General features: G+C 40.0%; 1 protein-coding gene across 2 annotated transcripts in view; it reads left to right on the forward strand.

Annotated features, from left to right (window-relative positions):
• LOC126474967 (clathrin interactor 1) overlaps positions 1-27,311 on the forward strand; it is a 199,796-nt gene that overhangs the window by 61,607 nt on the left and 110,878 nt on the right. For both annotated transcript variants that reach the window (XM_050102492.1, XM_050102493.1), the window contains exons 7-8: positions 6,567-6,780; positions 14,766-15,007. In XM_050102492.1, coding sequence (XP_049958449.1) covers positions 6,567-6,780; positions 14,766-15,007 — 456 coding nt within the window. The remainder of the gene's footprint in view (positions 1-6,566; positions 6,781-14,765; positions 15,008-27,311) is intronic.

Here is a 27,311-nt window from a genome sequence, read left to right on the forward strand (position 1 = left end):
GAAGGTCCTTTCTCTCTACTGAGCCAATGTACTTTGTGGAGAAACAATTAGGTAACTCTCTCTTTCCTTGGTAAATCACAGAGTGTTTCATCTTAATTGAGGTGGCAAATTCTTCCCAGTCTCAGGTGTATTCTGTTGTTCACAACTTGGTGATGTATTTGGTACCAAAACACCGTGCAGGATTTAATTTTTCGCTGGGCCAACACATGATGGATGAACTACTACACAGTCGCTTGGAGAGGTGGTGAGGGATCCACTTCATTTGTTGTGTATGTTACAGTCTGATACGCAACAATGTTGATACTGCAACATTAATGCTCACTTTTGAGGGGGATTCACTTCCAGGAAGGTTAAAATCATGGTTTACCACGGAGACGTGAAGCCATATTTCCCACCTCCATCATGGCGCATCAAATGCCAGCTCTTCAGGCACATGTGTTCCCGATGTACATGCGACCAATTTGTGGAGATGATAGCCACCCACTTCACCAAAATTCACCATGGGTGCACTACCAGCTGTCTGTGCAAATTGTGGGAATGACCAGTTTCCTCCATCCCTGATGTATGCTGCACAGTTAAGGAACACAAAATAAAGGAACTGAAGAAGCCATATCACCTCTCATATTTTGAGGCTCGGAAACTAAACATGATCGTTTATACCATCTCTCCATGATACCGACTTTGCCACTACTGCTGTCAGGTCTTCAGTAGAACCAGGTCCACTTAATCGATTGATTGGTAGCTCCAGTAGTAAATTATACCCGAGGGTGATAGGCACTTCACTCTTGTGCTTGCTTCAGCACCTTCTTCTAGAATCATTTCCAGCTCATGGGCGGAGAAGCATTGTCCTCCTCCTCCTCCTCCTGTGTTTGCTGACGACAGGAGTCCCTTTCAGTAATCTTCTTCTGTCAAACTTACAGACCAGTGCCTGCTCCTAAATCCACAGTGAATAACCTCTTAAAAGTTTCTGGACTGCAAAAAAACAGCAAAACAGAAAAAGAAGAAATCTCAGAGGGTAGCTACTCTGATGACCTCGGAGACACCAGATGTCCCCCTTCCTATCGTACACTGAACTGATGTTCGTCGACATTGTTCCACCCTCACCTGTGATAGACAGTGATACTGGAGCATGACCCCTCTTCCTAGCCCTTCCTACCTGACCAGAACACACTTAACGTAATTCAGTGGATCAGCAGTGGATTTACTGTCACCTGACAGAACTGCAACAATTAGTTTCTTCCTGTACTGCAACCTGTGCTCTGCGTTGGTCTCAGTAAATAAGTTCCACTGACAACCGTTCTCTAATTCTTCAAGGTTCCTATTCATTCTGTCATAACCTTACTGTTCTTGGGAGAGCATCTGGAGAAGTCTTTACATTGATTCATACAGATGTCATCAGTGAGTGGATTCCCCTCTGTACCACACAGAAAGCAACAATGAAGCAAGTGTGAATGACCCCAGTGATCACTTTTTGTAATGTTCATTTACTACCAGGCAGATTACTTACACATCTTAAGATGGTCACCTTAACCCAACAGTTTGCAGAACTGAACTACAATAATTTTGAATGTGTTCTATGTCCTCAAAACATCTTCTATGCAGAAAGAAGTTCTCTTTCCTAATACCATTGTTGTATTACACTTCTTGTTCCTGTTGCATGTTCTGGGATTATGTCTTCTGTAAATTTTAAGATGCATGTCAGCATAGTGAGTTGTTTTGTCCACCAGTCTTGCAGGGAAAACTAAATATGACTGTAAATCTGAATTGTGGTGGCTGTAGTTGGTCAGTCAAAACAATTTTTGTTATGTACTCCAGAGTCATGAAATTGGTAAGCTTTCTGGTATTGTTATTTTACAGGTGCTAAACTGCATTCTTCTCTGACCTGGCACTTAATTTATTTAATGTATTTCAGAAATGTCCTGGATTAATTTTCTCCACAATATGTTACAGAACACTTCTCTCCAGTCACTATGCTTGAAGATGGCTTGCTCCTTGCCTCACTCTAAAGTGTGGTTTGTTATGTACATGACGTAGTCGAATGAAAACGAGACAGATGAGATGGGGGTGGGGGCTCCGTACAAGTGCTCTGTCGGTTTCTTGCAAACTTTATTACATGTATAGGTGATGGTGATAATGATGGTTGTTGTTCCTGCTACTTCATGTGGCTCTATGGCCTCGTGCAAGTCTTCCTGTTGGATGCCACGTCGGCAACTTACGTGTCTCAACTGGGTAAAGTGCGCCTATACTTTAACTTCACTCTGAACCAGGTATTGTTTCGGGCGACCCTTCAACAAAGTTGAGAAATGAAGGCTAGATTAAAAGGGAGATTGAAAATCCTGTGGGCCAACAGATTTGAACCTGCGACCAGTTTTCAGGCATGTGCTTTACCGATAGGCATGTATATAAACACCTCATCTACTGGCTCTGACGATTGATTTTGAGTATGAAATTACACAACTTGTGGCCATATCTTTTGAGTGCATTGACTTACAAGCTTAAGTTTGTTAGACTGCCGAGGGTCTATAGCTGCTAGTACAGTATTTGACATAAATATCAGCTTCATACTCCTACCCGTTCCTGAGAAAAAGGAAGTCTGAAGAGGTGGACAGATAGACTGATGGACAAAAATTGACAAAAAAAAAAGACGTGGTATAATCATTATGAATCATGAATCTTGCCTCAGCTATGCAGAAAGTCACTCCATATGTGCAACCACAATGGAAGGGTATCTTTTGAGAGGCCAGACAAATGTGTGGTTCCTGAAAATGGGCAGCAGCTGCAGCCTTTACAGTAGTTGCAGGAGCAACAGTCCAGTTGTTTAAATGACCTGGCCTTGTAACATCAGCCAGAACGGCCATGCTAGTCTGGTATAGTGAATGGCTGAAAGAAAGGGGAAACTACTGCCATAATTTTTTCCAAGGGCATACAGCTCTACTGTTTGGTTAAATATTAGCATCCTCATGGGTAAAATATTCAGGGGGTAATGTTGTCCCCCTACCCGTTTGGATCTCCAGATATGGACTGCGTGGGAGTATGTCATCATCAGGAGAAACAAAACAGGTATTCTATGGATTGAAGCATGGGATGTTAGGTTCCTTAATCACACAGGTACATTAGAAAATTTAAAAAGGGAAATGGATAGGTGAAAGTTCAATATAGTGGGCATTAGTGAAGTTCGGTGGCAGGAAGAACAGGACTTCCGGTCAGGTGAATACAGGGCTATAAATAGAAAATCAAACAGGGATAATTCAGGAGTAGGTTTACTAGTGAAAGAGAAAATAGGAATGTGCAGGTATGCAACTATGAACAGGATAGTGAATGCATTATGATAGCCAAGATAGACATGAAGAACACACCCACCACAGTAGTATATGTTTATGTGCCAACTAGCTCTATAGATGACGAAAGATTGTAGAAATGTATGACGAGATAAAATAAATTATTCAGATAGTTAAGGAAGGTGAAAATTTAATACTGATTGGGGACTGGAATTCGGAAAAGGAAGAGAAGCAAAAAATGTAGGTGGAATATGAACTGGGGGAAAGGAGTAGAGGAGGAAGCCACCTGGTAGAATTTTGCACAGAGCTTAATTTAATCATTGCCAACATTTGGTTTAAAAATCATAAAAGAAGGTTTTATACATGGAATAGACCTGGAGACTTCAGAAGGTTTCAGGTTCATGATATAATGGTAAGACAGAGATTTCAGAACCAGATATTTAATTGCAAGAAATTTACAGGAGAGGATGTGGATGCTGGTTGATTATTGCTTATGAGCTGTAGATTAAAACTTAAGAAATTGCAAGAACTTGGGTATTAAAGAGATAGGACATGGCTAGGTTGAAAGAACCAGAGGTGGTAGAGAGTTTCAGAGCAAGTATTAGGTGATTGAGTAGAACAGGGGAAAGTAATACAGTAGATGATGAATGGATGGCTGAGAGAGATGAAATCAGTAAGGCAGCAGAGGATCAAATACTTAAAAAGATCACACCAAGTAGAAATCCTTGGATAACACAGGAGATATTGAATTTAAGTAAAGAAAGGAGAAAATTTAAAAATGCAACAAATAAATTTGGTGAAAGGGAATGCAAATGTATAAAATGAGAGACTGATAGGAAGTGCAAAATGACTAAGCAGGAATGGCCAGAGAACAATTGTAAGAACGTATATGCATATATCACTAGGGAAAATTAAAGAGACCATTTGGAGAAAAGAGAACCGCCTGTATGAATATCAAGAGCTCAGGTGGAAAACCAATCCTAAACAAAGAAGGGATAGCAGAAGGGTGGAAGGAGTATATAATGTGTCTATACAAGGGAGATGTACTTGAAGGCAATATTGTGGAAATGTAAGAGGGCATAGATGAAGATGAGCTGGGAGGTATGACACAGTGAGAATAATTTGACAGAGTACTGACAGACCTAAGTCAGAATGAGACAACATTCCATCAGAATTACTGGTAGCGTTCGGAGAGCCAACCATTACAAAACTCTTCTATCTGGTGAGTAAGATGTGTGAGACAGGCGAAATACCCTCAGACTTCAAGAAGAATCTAGTAATTCCAATTCCAAAGAAAGCATTTTCTGACAGGTGTGAAAATTACTGAACTTTCAGTTTAATAAGTCATGGCTGCAAAATACTAATGCAGTTTCTTCACAGAAGAATGGAAAAACTGGTGGAAGCAGACCTTGAGGAAGATCCATTTGGATTCCATAGAAATGTAGGAACACATGAGGCAATACTGATGCTACAACTTACCTTAGAAGATAGGTTAAGGAAAAACAAACCAACATTATAGCATTTGTAGACTTGGAGGACACTTTTGACCATGTTGACTAGAATACTCTGAAATTCTGAAGATAGCAGGGGTAAAATACAGGGCACAAAAGGCTGTTTACAACTTGTACAGAAACAAAACAGTGGTTGCAAGTGCAACAAGAATAGTGGAGTGTAATTGAATGAAATCAGGTGATGCTGATGGAATTAGTGACGAGACGCTAAAGTTAGTAGATGAGCTTTGCTATTCAGACAGCAAAAAATAAAATAAAAATAAAAAATGAATGAAGTAGAGGGGTTATAAAACGTAGACTAACAGTGGCAAGAAAAGCATCTCTGAAGAAGGAAACTTGTTAGCATTCAATGTAGATTTAAGTGTTAGGAATCCTTTTTGAAAGTACTTGTCTGGAGTGTAGCCATGTATGGAAGTGAAACATGGGCGATAATTAGTTTAGACAAAAAGAAAATAGAAGTTTTTGAAATGTGGTGCTACAGAAGAATGTTGGAGATTTGGTGGGTAGATCATGTAACTAATGAGAAGCTACAGAATAGAATTGGGAGAAAAGAAAGTTGTGGCACAGACTGACTAGAAGAAGGGATTGGTTGATAGGACACATTCCAGGACATCAAGGGCTCATGAGTTTAGTATTGCAAATGAAAGTGTGGTGGGTAAAAACAATAGAGGGAGACGAAGAGATGAATACAGTAAGCAGATTCAGAAGGATGTAAGTTGCAGCAGTTATTCAGGGACGAAAAGGTTTTAACAAAATAGAGGAACATGGAGAGCTGCAGAAGAAGAAGAAGAAGAAGAAGAAGAAGAAGACGGTGGTGGTGGTGGTGGTGGTGGTGGTGGTGGTGACGATGACGACACAATTACAAATTAACAATTTTTTGATTTTTTTTTTCCTTTACTTGTACTATGATGCCGTGCTTTCTGCTAAATTTTCAAAATTGTAGGTCAGTGGGAAGCACTTATAGGTTTTGATGAGTGAATTTGCAACTATCAAAATAGGTGATGTAAATGACCATATCTTTTGACTGCATTGACTTAGAAGCTTAAATTTTATATACTGCAAATTGACTACAACTATTAGTACGTGACATAAATTTCAGTGTGATACCCTCTACTGATTCCGGAAGAAGAAGGGGCATTTAATAGTTGGATGGACGGATGGACAGACAACAAAGTGATCCTGTAAGGGTTCTGTTTTTACTGATTGAGGAACTTAACAATAAAAAATAAGTAACCTGTTTATTATTTCAGAAGTAAGTACCATAACTGTGAAGACATTTGCGACTGTCAATTTACTTCGCAGCTGTCAATTTACTTCAGACAAAGAGACGTATGACTGGCTACCGTCATGGTTCCTTACACAACCGCAACATGTTTCCATGAAGGTGTTGACCATCTTGTCTTACAGTGGTATAAATGTGTGAACAGTTATGGTGAGTACTTTCGAAGTAATCAACAGACAACAGATTACTTACTAATTCCATCTGTCTTATTTTGATTTGCCTGCTCCTTACACCCCCCCCCCCCCCCCAATGACAGTTGAAATACACTAAATCTCTCTACGCCCCCCCCTTTTTCCTACCATGTTGTACTCATGTCTGCGTCTGCTGTGTTACCTGATATTATCAATGTGCAGTCATTTAATATATTAGTCTGCTGCCACCATTACTTCATTTGGTGTGTGCGCATGTGCTCCTGTGTGTGCGTGCGTGATAAATGTAATCTAAAATAAGTTGTAAAATTGTTTGCTATGCTAATTTATATTCAACATTTTAAAGTGATGATGGTGAAAGAGAGGATTCGGATGGTGAAGGTAGACGGACAGGCCGTGAATACCGTGATAAGGACAGTGACAGTCTAGATTCTGGTGACCGTCGGTCCAACAGGCCAGCAAGTTCTCCAACAGCTGGGACACCTGTCCGTTCCAGTAAGCCTATTAAGAGGATAGACCTGGGTGCAGCAGCACACTATGGCAAGGATTCAAACTCAGGGGTAAGATTATAACTGTTTATTAACAATATTATTAGCATTGATAAAAATCAAGATAAAATAAGGATGTAAACCACTGAAAATTGTGAGCAGATTTTTAAAATAATTAAAATTGTCTGCAAAAGTTCTATGTTCAAACATAAAAGCCACCTCGTAAAGGAGTGCCTCTGTTAATGGTAGATGACAGTGAAAATAGAACAGTTTTTTAATAACTTTCTGATTAGGGTTTACATGCAAATTGCAGCTGTTTACTTTTTCGCCTAGGATCAATGTGCATATTTTAGTAAGCTATTTAGTGAGACAATATTCATTATGAATCTTGCAATAGAAATACACTGACGGGAAAAAAAATCACAACACCAAGAAGGAGTTGTCCAATGTAAACAAAAGTTTGTACATTTGTTCCTACATCTGAAAGATGATGTCTACTCAATTTTCGCCCCAGTAGCGTGAGTTTCGCTAGTAGTGCCACTATGAGGATACAGATCAGATTTGCTTTAAATACATTCTGTAATGGTCATGAGCATTAGTTACATTTGAGATTAGACGTGGTGAGTTGATGTTAGTAAAGAATGCCTTTAAGATGGCAAACACACCATTAACACCACCTTGCTGAGTTTGAATGAGGTCATGCAATAGGGCTCTGAAAAGCTTGATCTACCTTCTGCAATATTGCAGAAAGACTTGGTGGGAACAAAGTCACTGTACATGATTGCTGGCAGCGGTAGTCGCAGGAATGTGTGGTCACAAGAACAGGCTTCAGATGGCCACATGGCATTTCTGAGAGGGAAGACCATCATATTTGGCATATGACTGGTGCATCGCACTGCATCTGCAGCAGCAATTTGGGTAACAGTTGGCACTGCAGTGTCACAAAACACTGTTACGAATTGATTACTTCAAGGACAGATCCGAGCCACATGCCCTGTATTGTGCATTCCACTGATTCCAAACCACCGTCATTTGTGACTTCAGTGGTGTCAAGTGAGAGCTCATTGGGTTGCATGGTGAAGGTCTGTTGTGTTTTCCGATGAAATCTGTGTCTGTATTGGTGCCAGTAATGGCCATGGATTGGTTATGAGGAGGCCAGTGATTCGACCTGTTGTGCTGCCATTCATGGACACCATTCCAGGGGGTGTTTTCCAACAGGATAACATTTGCCCACATACTGCTGTTGTATCCTGACATGCTCTCTGCAGAGTTGACATGTTGACCTGGCTTTTTCGATCAGCAGATATATCTCCAATTGAGCACATGCGGGACATCATTGGATGACAACTCCAGCGTCATCCACAACCAGTGTTAACTATTCCTGTATTGACCGACCAAGTGGAATAGCCATGGAATTCCATCCCACGAACAGACGTGTGGCACCTATACAACACAATGTATGCACATCTGCGTGCTTGTGTTCAACTGCTTATTAACGTACCAGCATTTCAATTTCCAAGAGCTTATCTCAGGCTTATATTAACCTGTGATCTCGCAATGTCAATCACTTCAGTAGTTACATATACAAATTTATTCCTTAAATTTCATTTCTTTATATTAATTACTTTTTGGTGTTGAGATACGTTTCCTGTCTGTGTGTCAGCTTGTATTAATAAAAAAAGTGTTACATTATCCAACAGTGTTGCTGCTAATGTTTTGCGCAGCACTTATTAGTGTTTTTGCTTTAATGAAAGTGTTTGATTAATGTTAACACACCGTACAGGCTAGGCTTGTGATAAATTCTTGTTATCTTTTGGCATCACACTCGGTTACATGTCATGCTTCGTCAAGTTCGCATCTCAAAATATGTGTTCTTAAATATTAGGGACCCATCCCCACAAAATGTTTTCAAAACATAAATAATAAGGGCAATAAGTGTTGCATTTGAAAAATTTTCATTCACTTGTTTGACTTTGGTCATTTCAATTTGTACATTTTGTGCAACAAAATAAGTAAAGGAAAAAACAGAGTTACTTTGATTAAAGGATTGGAATAGCTGAATCATTACTGCAGAATGTACCAAATCAGATTAAAAAGGACAAGGACAGGTATTGTGTGGAGAGTTACCAGAGACACTGCACGCAATACATCAGGCGCATTTTCCTAAGCATATTGACCCAACAGCATCAGAGTGAAGGCCATCACAACTGTGTAAAGTCAGCATGGGGGGGGGGGGGGGGAAGAGATGAAAGTTTCATGACATGTACCCATCTGTTTCGAATGATACCACTTCCTAGAAGGTTAGTGATTTATGTTGTTACTTTTTGTAAGAGTGCTAATTATGTGAATTGTGAATGTATTCAGAAATTGGAGATAAGTGGTATGGATTTACATTATATTGTATTGATTCATAGTATTTCTGTTGTGGTATTTCTAACCCATTTAGTGCATGAGGCTGCAATTACTTATCAAAAGTTACTGTTCTTGTGGTCTTCAATCCAAAGACTGGTTTTATGCAGTTCTCCACACTACTATGTCCTGTGCAATACTATTCATCTCCAAGTAACTACTGCAGCGTACATCCTTCTGAATCTGCTTACTGTATTTATCTCTTGGCCTCCCCACGCTTCCATCCAGTGCTAAATTGGTGATCCCTTGATGCCTCAGAATGTGTGCAACCAACCGATCCCTTCTTCTATTCGGGTTGTGCCACAAATTTCTCTTCTCTCCAATTCTGTTCAGTGCTGCTTTATTATGTGCATGATTTATGTCTCTAATCTTCAGCATTCTTCAGTTGCACCACATTTCAAAAGCTTGTATTCTCTTCTTGTCTAAACTGTATATTGTCCAACTTTCATTTCCTTACATGGCTACACTCCATACCAATACCTTCAGAAAACGCTTGCTGACACAAATAGCAAAACTCATCTACTACTTTAAGTGTCACATTTCATAATCAAATTCCCTCAGCATCACCTTATTTAATTCAGCTACATTCGATTATCCTTGTTTTGCATTTGTTGATGTTTATCTTATAAATTCCTTTCAAGGCATTGTCCATTCATTCAGATGCTCTTCCAAATTCTTTGCCGTCTCTGACAGAGTTACAGTGGCTGCTCCCTGGACTTTAATTCCTACTCCAAATTTTTCTTTCATTTTCTTTACTGCTTGCTCAATATAGAGACTGAATAATATCGTGGATAGGCTACAATCCTGTCTCACTCCCTTCTCCACCACTGCTTCCATTTCATGCCCCTTGACTCTTATAACTGCCACCTGGTTTCTGTGCAAACTGTAAACAGCCTTTGCTCCCTATATTTTACCCCTGCCATCTTTATAATTTGAAAGATATATTCCAGTCGATATTGTCAAAATGTTTCTCTAATTCTACAAATGCTATAAATGAAGGTTTGTTTTTTCCTTAATCTATCTCTATTGAGAAGTCATAGGGTCAGTATTGCGTAACGTGTCTCTAAATTTCACTGGAATCTAAACTGATCTTTCCTGGTGTCGGCTTCTACCAGTTTTTCCATTCCTCTTCTTTAAAGAACTTGTTTTAGTATTTTGCAGCTGGGACTTACTAAACTGCAGTTTCAGTATTTTTCAGCACCTGCTTTCTTTGGAATTATTATATTTGTCGTGAAGTCTGTCTCGTACATCTTGCTCACCAGCTGGAAGAGTTTTGTCATGGCTGGCTCTCCCAAGGCAATCAGTAGCTCTAATGAAATGTTGTCTACTCCAGGGGCCTGGTTTCAACTTAGATATTTCAGTGGTTTGTCAAATTCTTCATGCAGTATAATATGTCCCATCTTCTCTTCATTTACATCCTCTTCCATTTCCATAAAATTGCCCTCAAGTACATCTCCCTTGTATAGTCCCTCTATATAGTCCTTCCACCTTTCAGTTTGCCGTTCTTTGCTTCGGACTGGTTTCCCATCTGAGGTCTTGATATTCATAAAGGTGGTTCTCTTTTCTCCAAAGATCTCTTTAATTTTCCTGTAGGTGGCATCTATCTTAACCCTAGTGATACATGCTTCTACATCCTTACATTTGTCCTCCAGATATTCCTGCTTAGACATTTTGCACTTCTTAGGCATTTATCAACTATTTCTCAAAAGTAAACCAGTTGGATCTTATGCATATACTTACATTCCATAACTTGTATATGATTGGTACATCATTGGCCCGGTTTGCTGCATTGTGCACTGGTTCGTAGGCCTGGCATTTACATTTTTGGCCCAGGCTCTTGGAACTTAAATCGCAGCTTAAGAGGTTGATTAATGTCTAAAAGATGCCTAGGGGTTGTTTCCTTGTTTTTATTCGTTGTACTTAAGAGATTTTAGCAGTGTACCTTTGCATTGCCTTCAGCAGTGAAGTTCTGTGCAGCATATTTATATATCCTGGTCACTTACATCTTTTCAGTCATTATTTTCTTGTTATTAGAAAGGTTGTTCCAGTGTTTTGTTGAGCATGTCAATTTCATGTAGGTCATATTTTTGCCAATATGGAGACTTGCTTATTTCTACATCCAATAGTACATCTGGTGTTTCTTTTTTATACTTTGGATCTTCATTCTCTTGGTAGATTTAAGAGATGATCATATAGTACGTATGTAACGTGTGCACTCTTCCATTGTTATGGAAGCCCACTGAAATACTGAGAAGCATTTGTTTAAATTCTGTGGAAAATTTCTTAATGTTCCATAAAATTAATGTTACTGTAAATAATTAACCCTAGAACGCCTGGGGGGGGGGGGGGGTATTAAATCCACAATTTTTTTATGTCCCCTGCTTTTGCCCAAGTAACTTTCATACTACATATTCTGTTTGAGTTATTGTTTGTTGGCTATTTTATGAAATGTTAGTGCCAATATATTTTATAGAAAATTCCTGCTTTGAAAGAAAAATAAATAAACTTATTATGGGTCCACCCCCCCCCCCCCCCCCTCCCCCCGTCCTTAGGCTTCCATGCTATAGAAAATTTCCCTTAGTAGGATTTCGTATTTCTCATCTCTACAACAATGCAAGTTAATTTCTTGTTGGTTGGTATTCTTGGTATTCACAACAATCGGTTTACTTTCAGAGGAAGTGATTGTTGATGACAGTCAGCTGTTATTTATCTTGTAAACTTGCAGTGAGTTAGTGCAGTTCCCTACTGTTCACACCCAGACTTAGAAATGACTAAAATAATATGTGGCTCATCTTTAGAAAGAGTTCTGAATGAAATTTTAGATGAAGATTCTGACTTGGGGAGTGCAAGTGAATATGAGGATGGTGTTATGGAGTATGATTCAGATTGGGAAAGTGATGTGGATGTTAGAGAAGATGAAGATAGCACAGCTTCAGGTAGCGACCATCAGGATTTTATTGTGGCCAAGTCTGGAAGGAGGTACGTAACCACACAGCCTAGAATTCCTCAGAGGTCTGTTGCTAATATAGTAAGAGAGTAGGCAGGAGTAACTCGAGCTGGTTTCTGCCATTCACCTGGAGAAGCCTTGAAGTTACTTCTTTCACCTGACATCATGGATGTTATAGTAAAACATTCAAATGAAGGGGCAGTTAGGCGAAATGTTACTTTGAGTAATGAGAAAGAATTGTATGCCTTTATAGGAATCCGGATACTTATGGGGGCAAATAAGGACAATTCTGTCAGTATACACAATCTTTGGCCAGACCTAATGGGTCGGCCAGTTTACAAGGTTATTATGGTAAGAGAACGTTTCAAGGAGCTTATTGCAATCATAAGGTTTGATGACAAAAGTACCCGCCAGCTAAGAAGGGAGCCAGACAAGTTCACAGCAATCCATGATGTTTTCAACAAAGTGAATGATAGATTTCCACTACTGTATAAACTAGGGGTCCACCTCACCATTGATGAGATGCTCAGCTTGTTTAGAGGGCGCTGCCCCTTTCAAGGTATTTATGAAGGATAAATGGGGCAAGTATGGCATCCTTAGATGCATGATGTCCGATGCAGTTGACAGATACTTCTTGAATATGGAGTCCTATGCAGGTAATGTTCAGAATTTGTCGAAAGAAGACTGGGGTCCAGCAGCTGTCTTCAAATGTCTGGTAGCACCTGTGAAAAATACTGGTCGAAATATTACTACAGGTCGATACTACACATCAGTGGATTTGACGGAAGAGTTATACCAAGACTACAAAGTTACTACAGTAGAAACTCTCCTGTCAAACAGGAAGCATATTCCAGACGTAATGAAGAACACGTCAAGTCGAGAGCTATATTCATCAATGTTCTTGTTCACAGACCCATCAACAGATAGGCCTCCAGCAACTTTGGTGTCCTACATAGTAAAAACGAAACCAAGTAAAAACTTACTGATGTTGTCAACAATTCACCAAGATAAAGGCACTGTCAGAGGAGAGAAGAATAAAACCAAGATAAATGCACATTATAATTCTACTAAATGTGGAATTGATACCATTGTACACCTGCAAGAGGGGAACAAAGAGATGGCCTCTATCTGTATTTTACTCTCTCATCGACATCTGTGCTATCAATGCAACCACCATATTCATCCAGCAACATCAAAGACGGAATGAAAAGAAACACAACAAACGGAAACTCTATCTTCTGAAAGCTGGGATGGAACTAGGGAAATTGCAGGCAGAAGAAAGAAGTGTCAATGCAAGAGGGTTATCTAAGCAAATTGTTCAATCAATGGAGACTATTCTACAAAAGAAACTCAAAGAAGTGACAACAGAAGCACGTCAGCCTCCTGCAGGGGAAGGTCAGTGCCATATTTGTGTAAGAGAAGCTAAAACAAAAAAGCAGAAGTACAACAACATAAGTAAACCAAAACAGTATTGTGGACAGTGTCATAAACGTGTGTGTAACACACATTCAGAAAAAATTGTGAAGTGTCTCTTGCCTTGAAGTTGAGGACTCAGAGTAGTCTATTGTGTGTGAACACATCTGTATTTTGTATTGTAATATGTCAATTTTTTATTCACTCAATCCGATATTTATAACAATTAACATGCCTTAGTCAAAATACATAAACCCTTTTGAAAGTTGTAATTTTTCGTCAGTAAACTTATTTAATACCTGTGGGCATCCATGTTAGAAAAAAAGGCTTGGGCGTCCTAGGGTTAAGATTTATTCAAAGAATTCTTTACACATTCAGCGAAAACTTTCTGCAATAGGGAACTCAGTCTGTGAACTCGCGTGGTTACCATTAAGCATTGGTTGTCAACAGCAAAAATCGATCCTATTGAGTAGTCATCTTCACTTCCCTTCCAAATGATATATTAGCTCTTGCTTCTGCTTTGTTGTTTCTCCTTTGCTAACAATTGTCCTTTTATGTTTTCATTTGTCTGTCCTTCCCTTATTACTGATTTACTACTGTTGACACCTCCAGCTTCACAAATTTTCAAATCTCTTCAATTGTTAACACAATAACTGATCTAGCCTGAAGTCTGAAAACTTACTTCTGATGTTAACACATTATTTCATAACTTCTGTAGGGTGCTGTATGGCATCTCAAATGCCACAACAGAAATTAGTAATGTATTGTACATTAATAAGCTTTGCTTTGCTGTTCTGAAGCTGCTGCTGCTGGTGAGTTTTCTATTTTCATTTGATTGTTTTTTAATGTAGAGATCCTATTCATTTTAGTAATCCCCACACTGAAAATTTTGTCGGCATGTGTTGAAAAAGAATTAAAACATACGAAGTGATTGTTGTATTGCTTTTTGTATTGAGATTACATGCAAATGAAATGCATTACTGAAAGAAATGTCAGATTTACCTCTTGTCAGCAATTTCTAAATTTTATATTAAATGAATTCTGATGGGGATGGTTCATTTGGAGCTGGACCTTTAAAATATTTTATGTAAAACATTAACCAATGGCATTTGAATAAAAGTTGTTCTATGCTGAAATCTCTGTTCCATTGACGTAATGACATTGGAGCTCATTTTAGGGGGCGTTGGTTTCTAGGTTGCAGTTAAACGGGAAGTGTAAAATTTTCATACCACAATCTACTGATAATGTTTCCAATAAAGTCTTTATAACATTGAGTTATTTTTTTCAGACTGCCAGCCCCATGAAAAACAATTCTACTGTTTCACATCAAAACAACAATAATATAAACAAAAATAGTGGTGAATTACTGACTGACATATTAGGTGGGACTGTCATCAGTAATAATGGTTCACTTATCACTGGTGATGATGATTTTAATCCACGTAGTGGAGAGGAGTTAAGCACAAACAACACAGAATTTGGAGATTTTTCCAAAGCTTTTGGCACACCTGCACCAACTAACAATCCACGGTAAGCAGTTGCATTTTTCGTAGGTGTTAATCTATTGTGTTATTGTGACAGTTTTTTTTTTTTTCCCTTAATTTCTCGTGGGCGTGCAGCATTTTAAATCTCATGTAAAGACATTAAATAATTTTAACCAAAAATGCTGCTATAATAATATTTTATTCAGCTGTTCTTATTGCTGTTAGCTCATTTAGATGCCATGGTCAATTTCAAGCTAACTGAAAAGCAAAAACAATCAATTTTTGACAGAAAAGTTAAATTGAACACATAAAAAAATCTACTAACCAAGTGGCGCCAAAACACACACACTTAAAAGGAGGTCATAATTAGGCAAGCTTTCGTAGCCAGTGGCTCCTTGAGGCAGAAGGTTTGAAGGGAAAGGAAGAGGGGTGAAGGAAAAGGACTGAAGAATTCTAGGACAAGGGGTATATTATGGGAAAGTCACCCAGAACTACGTGTCGGGGGAAACTTACTGCACAGGATCAGAAGGAAAGACTGATTGTTGGGGAATTCATCGGATGAGATTTGGAAATCTGAGAGCTTAAAGGTGGTATGCAGGGTAATATGTAAGACAGAGATTACTGCTTAAACATCATACATGAGCTATTAAGAGTGAAAAGATCAGCGCATTGTACATAACAGACATGGGATGGAAGGAAGGAAGGGGGGGAGGGCTGAAAAATTGTCGGGCAATACAATGAAAGATGTGGAAAACTAAAATGGAGTGAAGAAAAGAATAGTTTCTTGAAGAAATGCTGAGACAGAAGAAATTAATGTAAATTAAGGCCACACGGGTGGCGAGAAGCAAGGACATGTTGTAGTTCTAGTTCCCACCTGAGGAGTTTTGCAAAACTGATGCCTGGGGTAAGAATCCAGGTGGTGTGGTGAAACAGGCCCAGAGGTAATGGTTGTCATGTTGTAGAGCATGCTCTACAACAGGATATTGTGTGGTACCAGTATACACCCTCTCTCCACATCCATTTATCCTAATTGATAATTTGATGGTAATCATGCTGATGTAAAAGGCCAAACAGGGTTTACATAACAGCTGGTATATGGCATGCATCATTTCACAGGTGGCCCAATAATATATGTTTTGCCAGTTACGGGGCTGCTATAGGTGGTGGTATGAGGGTGCATAGGCAAGTCTTGCAGTGGGGACAGTCTCTGGGGTAGGAGCCGTAGGGGAGAGATGGGTGCTGGAGGAGCGTAGTGTCTGACAAGAATATCATGGAGATTGGGAGAGTGATGAAAAACTGTTCTAGGTGTGGTGAGCAAAATTTCAGACAGAATGGATCTCTTTTTTTCAGGGCATGATTTTAGGAACTCGTGGCTCTGTCAAAGTAGCTGGTTAATACTTTCCAGACCAGGATAATACTAAGTCACCAGTGATGTGCCCCAGAGTTGTGTTTTGGAGGGATCAGCAGTGCCCAGGATTGGATGTGATGGCCCAGGAAATTTGATTTTTGAACTAGGCTGATGGGGTAATTACATGAAGTGAAGGCTGAGGTGAGAATGGTAGCATATTGCTGTGAAGAGTCTGCATCTGAACAAATACGTTAACCTCGGGTGCCGAGGCTGTATGGGAGGGAATGTTTGACATGGAAAGGATGGCAACTGTCAAAATGTAAGTACTGTTGTTTGTTGGTATGTTTACTGTGGACAGAGGTGTGTAACTGGCCTTCGGCAAGGGTGGGATCAACATCCAGGAAAGTGGCATGGTATTCGGAATAGGATGATGTGAAATTTAATTGGGAGAAGGTATTCAGAGATTTCACGAATTTCAACATGTCAGCCTCACCATGAGTCCATATGGTAAAAATGTCATCAGTGTATCTAAACCAAACCAGGGGCTGAAGACTTATGGATCCCAGGAAAGCCCCCTCCAAGCAATCCATGTAGGAAAGAGCCGTCCTGCTTGCCATCGCCATACCTCTGATCCGTTTGTATGTCTGCTCCTGAAAGGTGAAGTAGTTATTGGTAAGTATAAAGTTGATTAAGGTGAGTAGGAAGGATGTCATAGGTCTGGAATTAGGTATACACCGACTGAAGAAATGTTCAGCAGCAGAAAGACTGTACGTGGAGGATGTGGGTATAGATGGAGGTGGCTTCAATGGTGACAAGCAAGGTATGTGGTGGGAGTGGGACACGGCATGGATTTCAGACGATGTAGGAAATAGTTGATGTCTTTAATATAGAGAGGAGTCTATGTACTATGGGTTGCAGGTGCTGATCAACTAAGGCAGATACATGTTTGGTGGATGCTTTGAAGCCACCAACTGTGGCTAGGATGATTAGGTTTGTGGATCTTAGGAAGAAGGTAAAAGGTGGGGTGTGTGGTTTGGGTGGGGTGAAAAGTTCTACGGATTGAGGTGTTAGTCCTTGCGAGGGGCCTTTTATGTAGAGTTGCCAGACAGCTGGCATAGACCTTCACGAACATACTTCTTCCGGTCAAGTATTGCAGTGGTAGAGCCTTTATCTGCTGGGAGAATAATGATGGAGTCATCAGCTTTTAGGGAACATAGAACCTGGTGAGACTGACTTGTTAAAATTCCTGGATACCGTCTCCCAATTAAATTTCACATTGTCCTATTCCAGACCCCATCCCACTTTCCTTGATGTTGATCCTGCCCTCACCGAAGGCCAGCTGCACACTTCCGTCCAATAAACCTACCAACAAACAACAGAACTATGTTTTGACAGTTTCCATCCTTTCCATGTTAAACATACCCTCCCAAACAGACTTGGCATCTGAGGCAAACATATTTGTTCTGATGTAGACTCATTACAGCAATACACCACCATTCTCACCTCAGCCTTCACTAGTCCTATGTACACCACCAGCTGAGTTCAAAAGCAAATTTCCTGAGCCGTCACATCCAATCCTGGTACTGCTGATCGCTTTAAATCACAACTTCGGAGCACACCACTGGTGACTCAGTATTAACCTGATCTGGAATGTATTAATCAGCTACTTCTACAGGACCATGACTTCCTACAATCATGCCCTGAAATGAGATCCATTCTGTATGAAATTTTACGCACCGCATCTGGAATAGCTTTTTGTCACCCTCCCAATCTCTGCAATATTCTTGTCACACTATGTCCCTCATACACCCATCTCTCTACCTTATGGCTCCTACGGCTGTGAATATCCCCACTGTAAGACTTGCCCTAAGCGCACTCCTACCATCACATATAGCAGCCCTGAAACTGGCAAAACATATACTATGAAACTGAGATCGACCTGTGAAATGAAACATGTCACAAACTAGGTATTATGTAAACACATTAGGCCTTTACATTGGCATGACTATCACCTAATTATCAATTAGCATGAATGGGCGTAAGCAGAGGATGTGTACTGGCAACACGCAATATTCTGTTGCAGAGCATGGTCTACAGCATAACAATCATGACCTCTGTGCCTTTTTCACAACGTGTGCCATCCAGATTCTTCCCCCAGACAAAAGTTTCTCAAAACACCACAGGCGCAACTACTGCTACAACATGTCCTTGGTTCTTGCCACCAACCTGGCATTCATTTACGTTAATTTGTTCCAACTTAGCATTTCTTCAAGTAACTACTCTTTCCTTTCAATCCATTAGCTTTCTACATCTTTCATTGTCTTACCCATCTTACTTTTCTCTGCCCCCCCTCACTGTCCCAGCTTTGGTACATTCAGTGCACTTATCTTTTCACTCTTAATAACGCAATCATGATGTTTTAAGCTGTAATCTCTGTTTTGCATATTACCCTGTCTTCCACCTCTAAGCTCTTAGGTTTTTAAAAATCTTGTCTGATGCAGTCCCCAAAAATCAGTCTTTCCTTTTCATCCTATGCAGTAAGTTTCCCATGACCTGCTGTTCTGAGTGACTTTCCCGAAATCTACCCCTATTCCTAGACCTCTCCAGTACATTTCCTTGACCTCTTAACTCTTCTGCCTGAAAAATGAGCCACTGGCTATGAAAGCTTGCCTAATTACAACCATTTTTATGTGTGGGGCTGCCACTGCTTGATAAGTAGATTTTTTTTTATCTATACAATTAACTTAATTTTTATGTTACGATTTGGACGTACTTATGTCCTTGATACATTATTAATGCTGATGCTGTTGAAATTTATCATATTGTAATAAGCTGATGGAGTTTTATTAATCTGTAGTTGCTGATCACTCTATTTTTGAGATGTTTGATTCATTTTTAAAATTGACAGCTTCTCTTCACAGCTAGGTAATGACGTACTACATATATATCTGGTTTATTAATCTAAGATTCTGTGTGATATTGTCATCCTGGTGGTATTACCTGTGCCCAAATTATTTATCCATGATCATTTTTAATGATTTCAGTATAATTGTTGATGTCATTTTTATGTTTTAATTCAGTTTTTCATTTAAGAATTTATTTTTTATTTGCCCTTATGAGTGTAAATTTCTATTTCTTCCACAAAATTTAGGTTTGGGTCCTATTTCTATTGTGTGTTCTGTGTGGTTTACAACTTACAAGAATTATGTACAAATATCTTATGTTTTGCAAATAGCTTCAAAATAACCATGGTGTTGAAATGGGCTCATAGCCATAAGAACAGCTAAATAAAATACTACTGTGGCAGCATTATTGGTTAAAATTATGTAATTTTTTCACATTTGTAATCAGGGACAAGGCACAAAGTTTTGCACAGTAACAACCCATTGTTAAGTTTCATTTAAGTTGTCAAATCCTCATTCTTTTTCAGCTTGTCTTCTTTATGTTGTGTTTATGATGATTTACAATGTCGACAATGATATGAATTGTGTTGATTTTATTAGTGGTAAGTAAATCAGGTTTGTTACTGTCAGTGGTCGTATCGGTCAACATTGGTCAGTTCCAACAAGGCCTGTGATCTCATTGAGGGTAACATAAGGGTTGGACATTAATATGGAAACACAGTGAGAAATACATGCTTGAACATAAAGACAGATGGTAGCCAAGCCTGCAAGTGACGCTGTTGTGTTAGACCACAGGTGGCACCTGTGCATTGCTCTCATTACATTGCAAGTGAGTCATGGCCATAACAGTGTTCTTTGTAGTGACTGTGTTATGTCTGTTGCAAGTGTGAGTCATGGTCGTAACAATGTTCTTTGTAGTGTGTGTGTTATGTCTGTGCTTAGTAGAATTCGAACAGGGGCACATGGTTGGTTCTCATAGGGTGGGACCTTCTTTAACCAGTGGAACCGAAGTGTTTGGTGTTTCAGGAGGCAGCATACTGAATATTGATACCATTTAAAGGGAAAGCGGAAGACATCACTTGCCAAGTGATAACACATACAAAAATGAGAGTTGTGATCATTGTGGATGGCCACTGAGGAGGATTGTGATGGAAAATAAGAGGAAAACAGCTGCAAAAGTCACTGTAGAACTGAATGTTACACTAACATACCCTGTCAGCATAAAAAAAACATGAGCAGATCTTTGTAAGCTGGGAATTGTGGGGTGAGTTGGAATTCCGAAACTTCACATCAGTGATGCAAATACGTGTAAAAGGAAAAACAAGAAGCCAAAACCATAAAACCTTGTACATAGAAGTGTGGAAGAAACTCATTTGGTCAGATAAATCTTGTTTCACACTGTTTTCAACTTTTTGCCAAGTTTGTGTGGTGTGTGTCGTCGCAAGCCTAGAATGCAGGTAACTTGGTGCCAAGAGTGAAATACAGTGGGGTTCATGATGATGTGGGTGGCCATATTGTGGGATTGCATGGTCCCCATAGTTACTCTGTAAGGTTTCATTACTGCCTAGGATTATGTGAGCATTTTGGCTGATACGGTCCGTCCCATAGTACAGTGTTTGTTACCCAAAGGTGATGCTGTATTCCAAGATGACACGGCCCCTTTTCACATAGCTCACATCATCCATTCCTGGTTTTGTGACCACAAGGGTGATTTGTCACATCTTCCCTGACCAGCATAGTCACCAGATATCAATTTTATGGAGCATTTGTGGTTTACTTTGGAGAGGAGAGTGTCTGATCACTATTCACCTTTATTGTCGTTACTGAACTTCCACTATTTTGCAGAAAGAATGGGTTAAGATTCTTTTGAAAACCGTACAGGACCTTTGTTTATCCATTCCAAGATGACAGGATGCTGTTTTGAAAGCTAACGGTGGCCTCAAGCTATTGCAGCACCCACTTCCTTTCTTGTGCTACAATCTTCCATTTTGGGACCATCCTTACTTCTTACTCTCAAATCCATTGTGACAGTCTTGATGTTAACCTGGATATGCCATTAGGTTCCATCTTCTTTCATTTGCATCTTTATCCATTTATGTTACATCAAATTTTTTTGGCTGATGTAATTTTTGGTCCTGTTTTGGTTTTGACCTCCATTTTTCCAAACTTGGAAGCATGCCTTAAATAGCAGCAGCTGCCCATACTGTAAAAGACCTTTTGTGTACAATAATTACTCAGACTTACATAGGTGCTTAAGGCCTAACGCATTAGCCAGTGCAATGTGGTGGGGTTGTTATGTACTCTTTGGGAGAGCCCCCCAGAAACACCGGGATTGTGCTTGTTATACCTGAGCTGCTAATGCCCCATGCATGCCAAGGAATAGTGCCCATCATCTTGGGGCAATAGGAATCCCAGCAATGGCTGTTGTGGAGATGTGCTTTGCTGCAGCTGGGTGGACCCTTGATTCAAGTAGGTATCAACAGGATGGAAGTTTTACAAATGAAAAACATCAAACTAAACCAACATAATGGCAGTACTATCGCAACAGATAGGTATAGATATTTCAGCGGGGGATGGTTACAATCCAATTGCTGCCTCTATTCTGGCTACCCCTTCAGAAGAGGGCCAAGCCAGAAGACTGAGAACAAAACAATTTATTCAGTACCTGGTGTGTACTAGAACATGCGGAGTTACTTTTTCATGACAAAGCCATTATTTTTCATGGAGAAGCTCACACATTGGAAAGAAATGTGAAATGGGGCCTCCTCTGGTACTATACTGTGTGAAACAATTCAGAAATGTAAGAGACTGGGTGACATACCATCAACTTGTACTTCATGTAAAACTTCAGGTATGGTACAAGCAGTTATCTTCTACTGAGACCTTACACTTTAGACAGAAGATGAGCTATGAGCTAATGTAGCTCAGTAGGTGTACATTTTGTCTGATGAGTATGATATGGTCCAAAAGATAATCAAATACATTTGTCCATTTGACTGATGAAGTCATCCATTTGTAAGGTATGTGACCATCTAGACTTGCTATGTAGTAATTCCTTAGAAATGCTTAGATAGCTAAATACTTCATTTATGACACATTTCGACTAATCCTGAGAAGATAACTGTGGCAAAATTTACAAACAAGACAAACTAGAAATGCTTATATATAAATATTTTAATACCAATGTAACATAAGGAACAAAGTACACATTGAGTACAAGTACTTGGAATATGCATAGGGAAGTTTCTGCAAGTGAGCACTACAAGAAAAATGTTCACTGCTATGCACAATTGCTGTTAGGCATTGCAAAAGATGTTATTTAAAATTCCAGTATAACAGAAGTGACAATGTGTTTGTCTTCAGTACATTATTCTCTATTATTTCTCTAAAAGAGAATAGTACACAAAAAGTTTGTCTTTTCTGTTATAATGTAATTTTAAATATCATTATGTTTATTATATAAAATTTAGAGGAAGTGTACCATTAGAGTATCATTTTCCCCGCATCCCCTCTTTCTTTCTCCATTCCCCTCTGTCCCATAGTGCTATCCTTTCCTCCAGTTCCTCAGCTATTCAACATGTTTCTTATCTGCCCCCTAAACTGCCCTAATGGCAGTTGTATATAAGAGTGCACATTTTCCTTGTATTGCTCAATTGTATGATCTTTCCTAAGCATTTTATAAGTATGTGCACACTATCTGTACTTTAATTCCTGTTGTTACATTGGTCTTGTAATATTACTGTATGTTGTTGTTGTTGTTGTTGTTGTTGTGTCTAGACAAGACAGCCTAGACACAATGAGAGGAAGCCGAAAGGCACGCGCTTAAACTCACGCAGGCTGGCGTGATGTCTGAAACAGGATACGTAATGAATGCTATAAAGAAAAGTACGTAGCTTCTGGAATATTTAACTTTAATCCTTAATTGTAGAACATTTGTCTGACGGTACAGGCTTTATAAGATAACCAGCAAAAGATAAATGGCGCCTTGCTAGATCATTGCAATTGTAGCTGAAGGCTATGCTAACTATCATCTCGGCAAATGAGAGCGTATTTGTCAGTGAACCTTTCCTTGCAAAGTCGGCTGTACAACTGGGGCGAGTGCCAGTACGTCTCTCTAGACATGCCGTGTGGTGGCGCTTGGTCTGCGATCACTGACAGTGGCGACACGCGGGTCCGACGTATACTACCGGACCGCGGCCGATTTAAAAGCTACCACCTAGCAAGTGTGGTGTCTGGCGGTGACACCACAGTTGTTGTTGTTTTTGTTGTGGTCTTCAGTCCTGAGACTGGTTTGATGCAGCTCTCCATGCTACTCTATCCTGTACAAGCCTCTTCATCTCCCAGTACCTACCTGCTTAGTGTATTCACCTCTTGATCTCCCTCTACGATTTTTACCCTCCACGCTGCCCTCCAATACTAAATTGGTGATCCCTTGATGCCTCAGAACATGTCCTACCAACTGATCCCTTCTTCTCGTCAAGTTGTGCCACAAATTGGTGATCCCTTGATGCCTCAGAACATGTCCTACCAACTGATCCCTTCTTCTCGTCAAGTTGTGCCACAAACTTCTCTTCTCCCCAATCCTATTCCATACTTCTCATTAGTTATGTGATCTACCCATCTGATCTTCAGCATTCTTCTGTAGCACCACATTTCAAAAGCTTCTATTCTCTTCTTGTCCAAACTATTTATCGTCCATGTTTCACTTCCATACATGGCTACACTCCATACAAATACTTTCAGAAATGACTTCCTAACACTTAAATCTATACTCAATGTTAACAAATTTCTCTTCTTCAGAAACGCTTTCCTTGCCATTGTCAGCCTACATTTTATATCTTCTCTAATTCGACCATCATCAGTTATTTTGCTCCCCAAATAGCAAAACTCCTTTACTACTTTAAGTGTCTCATTTCCTAATCAAATTCCCTCAGCATCACCTGACTTAATTCGACTACATTCCATTATCCTCATTTTGCTTTTGTTGCTGTTCATCTTATATCCTCCTTTCAAGACACTATCCATTCCGTTCAACTGCTCTTCCAAGTCCTTTGCTGTCTCTGATACAATTACAATGTCATCGGCGAACCTCAAAGTTTTTATTTCTTCTCCATGGATTTTAATACCTACTCCGAATTTTTCTTCACTGCTTGCTCAATATACAGATTGAATAACATTGGGGATAGGCTACAGCCCTGTCTCACTGCCTTCCCAACCACTGCTTCCCTTTCATGCCCCTCGATTCTTATAACTGCCATCTGGTTTCTGTACAAATTGTAAATAGCCTTTCGCTCCCTGTATTTTACCCCTGCCACCTTCAGAATTTGAAAGAGAGTATTACAGTCAACATTGTCAAAAGCTTTCTCTAAGTGTACAAATGCTAGAAACGTAGGTTTGCCCTTCCTTAATCTAGCTTCTAAGATGAGTCGTAGGGTCAGTATTGCCTCACTTGTTCCAACATTTCTACGGAATCCAAACTGATCTTCCCCGAGGTTGGCTTCTACCAGTTTTTCCATTCGTCTGTAAAGAATTCGCGTTAGTATTTTGCAGCGGTGACTTATTAAACTGATAGTTCGCTAATTTTCACATCTGTCAACACCTGCTTTCTTTGGGATTGGAATTATTATATTCTTCTTAAAGTCTGAGGGTATTTTGCCTGTTTCATACATCTTGCTCACCAGATGGTAGAGTTTTGTCAGGACTGGCTCTCCCAAGGCCGTCAGTAGTTCCAATGGAATGTTGTCTACTCCCGGGGCCTTGTTTTGACTCGGGTCTTTCAGTGCTCTGTCAAACTCTTCACGCAGTATCGTATCTCTCATTTCATCTTCATCTACATCCTCTTCCATTTCCATAATATTGTCCTCAAGTACATCGCCCTTGTATAGACCTTCTATATACTCCTTCCACCTTTCTGCTTTCCCTTCTTTGCTTAGAACTGGGTTTCCATCTGAGCTCTTGATGCTCATGCAAGTGGTTCTCTCCCTGCTGGAGAGCCCGACTTCCTCAAATCCTGCCCTGAAATGAGATACATCCTTCATGAAATCCTCCCCACTCCACCAAGAGTGTCTTTCCGCCGTCCACCTAACCTTCGTAACCTCTTAGTTCATCCTTATGAAATTCCCAAACCACCTTCCCTACCCTCTGGCTCCTACCCTAGTAATTGCCCCCGGTGTAAAACCTGTCCCATGCACCCTCCCACCACCACCTACTCCAGTCCTGTAACCCGGAAGGTGTACACGATCAAAGGCAGAGCCACATGTGAAAGCACACACGTGATTTACCAACTGACCTGCCTACACTGTGAAGCTTTCTATGTGGGAATGACCAGCAACAAACTGTCCATTCGCATGAATGGACACAGGCAGACAGTGTTTGTTGGTAATGAGGATTGCCCTGTGACTAAACATGCCTTGGTGCACGGCCAGCACATCTTGGCACAGTGTTACACCGTCCGGGTTATCTGGATACTTCCCACTAACACCAACCTGTCAGAACTCCGGAGATGGGAACTTGCCCTTCAGTATATACTCTCTTCTCGTTATCCGACAGGCCTCAACCTCCGCTAATTTCAAGTTGTCGCCGCTCATACCTCACCTGTCTTTCAACAACATCTTTGCCTCTTTACTTCTGCCTCGACTGACATCTCTGCCCAAACTCTTTGCCTTTACAAATGTCTGCTTGTGTCTGTCTCTGTGTATGTGCGGATGGATATGTGTGTGTGTGTGCGAGTATATACCTGTCATTTTTTCCCCGTAAGGTAAGTCTTTCCGCTCCCGGGATTGGAATGACTCCTTACCCTCTCCCTTAAAACCCACATCCTTTTGTCTTTCCCTCTCCTTCCCTCTTTCCTGATGAAGCAACCGTTTGTTGCGAAAGCTTGAATTTTGTGTGTTTGTTTGTGTGTCTATCGACCTGCCAGCGCTGTTGTTTGGTAAGTCTCATCATCTTTGTTTTTAGATATATTTTTCCCACGTGGAATGTTTCCCTATTTCCATGTGGGAAAAACATATCTAAAAACAAAGATGATTTACTTACAAAACGAAAGCGTTGGTATGTTGATAGACACATGGATATGCGGATGTGTGTGTGTGCGTATGTGCGTGCGTGCGTGCGCGAATGTATACCTGTTCTTTTTTCCCCCTAAGATAAGTCTTTCCGCTCCCGGGATTGGAATGACTCCTTACCCTCTCCCTTAAAACCCACATCCTTTTGTCTTTCCTTCTCCTTCCCTCTTTCCTGATGAAGCAACCGTGGGTTGCGAAAGATTGCTGTGAAAAGGCATTTGGAATTCTTTCATTGCTAAAGGGCTGATCACGGTAAATACAGAGAAGAGGAGTGACAGAAGTATTACAAGAAGCAACAGAAATTATAATCCATGCTGCCAACACTACAGTATCATTCCCCTTAGGTCATTGTAGATGGACACTTGCTTCATGGTTTTGGAAAGAGATGCCAGGTGCTATCAAAGAATGGCAAAGTGCTCTACAATGACATAGGCACCTCACCTGTACTGGAAATTTAATTTTATTCAAAAAATAAGGGCAAAAGCACAACACTCAGAGAAACAAAGGAGAATGTTGAGAAAGAAGTATTTCTTCTATGACAGCAGAGTACTGGACTTCAACGCACTAATAAAAGCAGGGAATTCTAGATGAAGGGGAAATTAACACCAGTTCCTCTGACATTACTGAACATTTAGCTATATATTACATAGAAACGTCGGCATCTAACCACCTTTGAACAGGATGACCAGCAGCAGTACAACTGTATTACCTCCGACGAGAAGTTCAACTTCTTCCAGTTACAGTCCCCGTCGCAAAAGTCTCTGTTGATTGTTCCCAACGAGTAGTAAGGATGCACCTAAGACACGACGCCAAAGACAATATAATTACCAATTTTTATCACACTGCGTTTCATACAGTCATCCAAGAGAATCCACCTCCTTTACACAGTTGACTCTAAAGATAATGAATGAGTCTGCTGTGCATACATACACAGCTGGAATCAAGAACAAGTTTCTCTACCAAAGGAGTGCAGTATAAATACTGCGGGGTTAATATCCATACTTAGAGCACTAAAAAATTTTAACAACTTTCCTC

The sequence above is a fragment of the Schistocerca serialis genome, chromosome 4, assembly GCF_023864345.2.
Source record: "Schistocerca serialis cubense isolate TAMUIC-IGC-003099 chromosome 4, iqSchSeri2.2, whole genome shotgun sequence".
Classification (NCBI taxonomy): Eukaryota; Metazoa; Arthropoda; class Insecta; order Orthoptera; family Acrididae; genus Schistocerca; species Schistocerca serialis.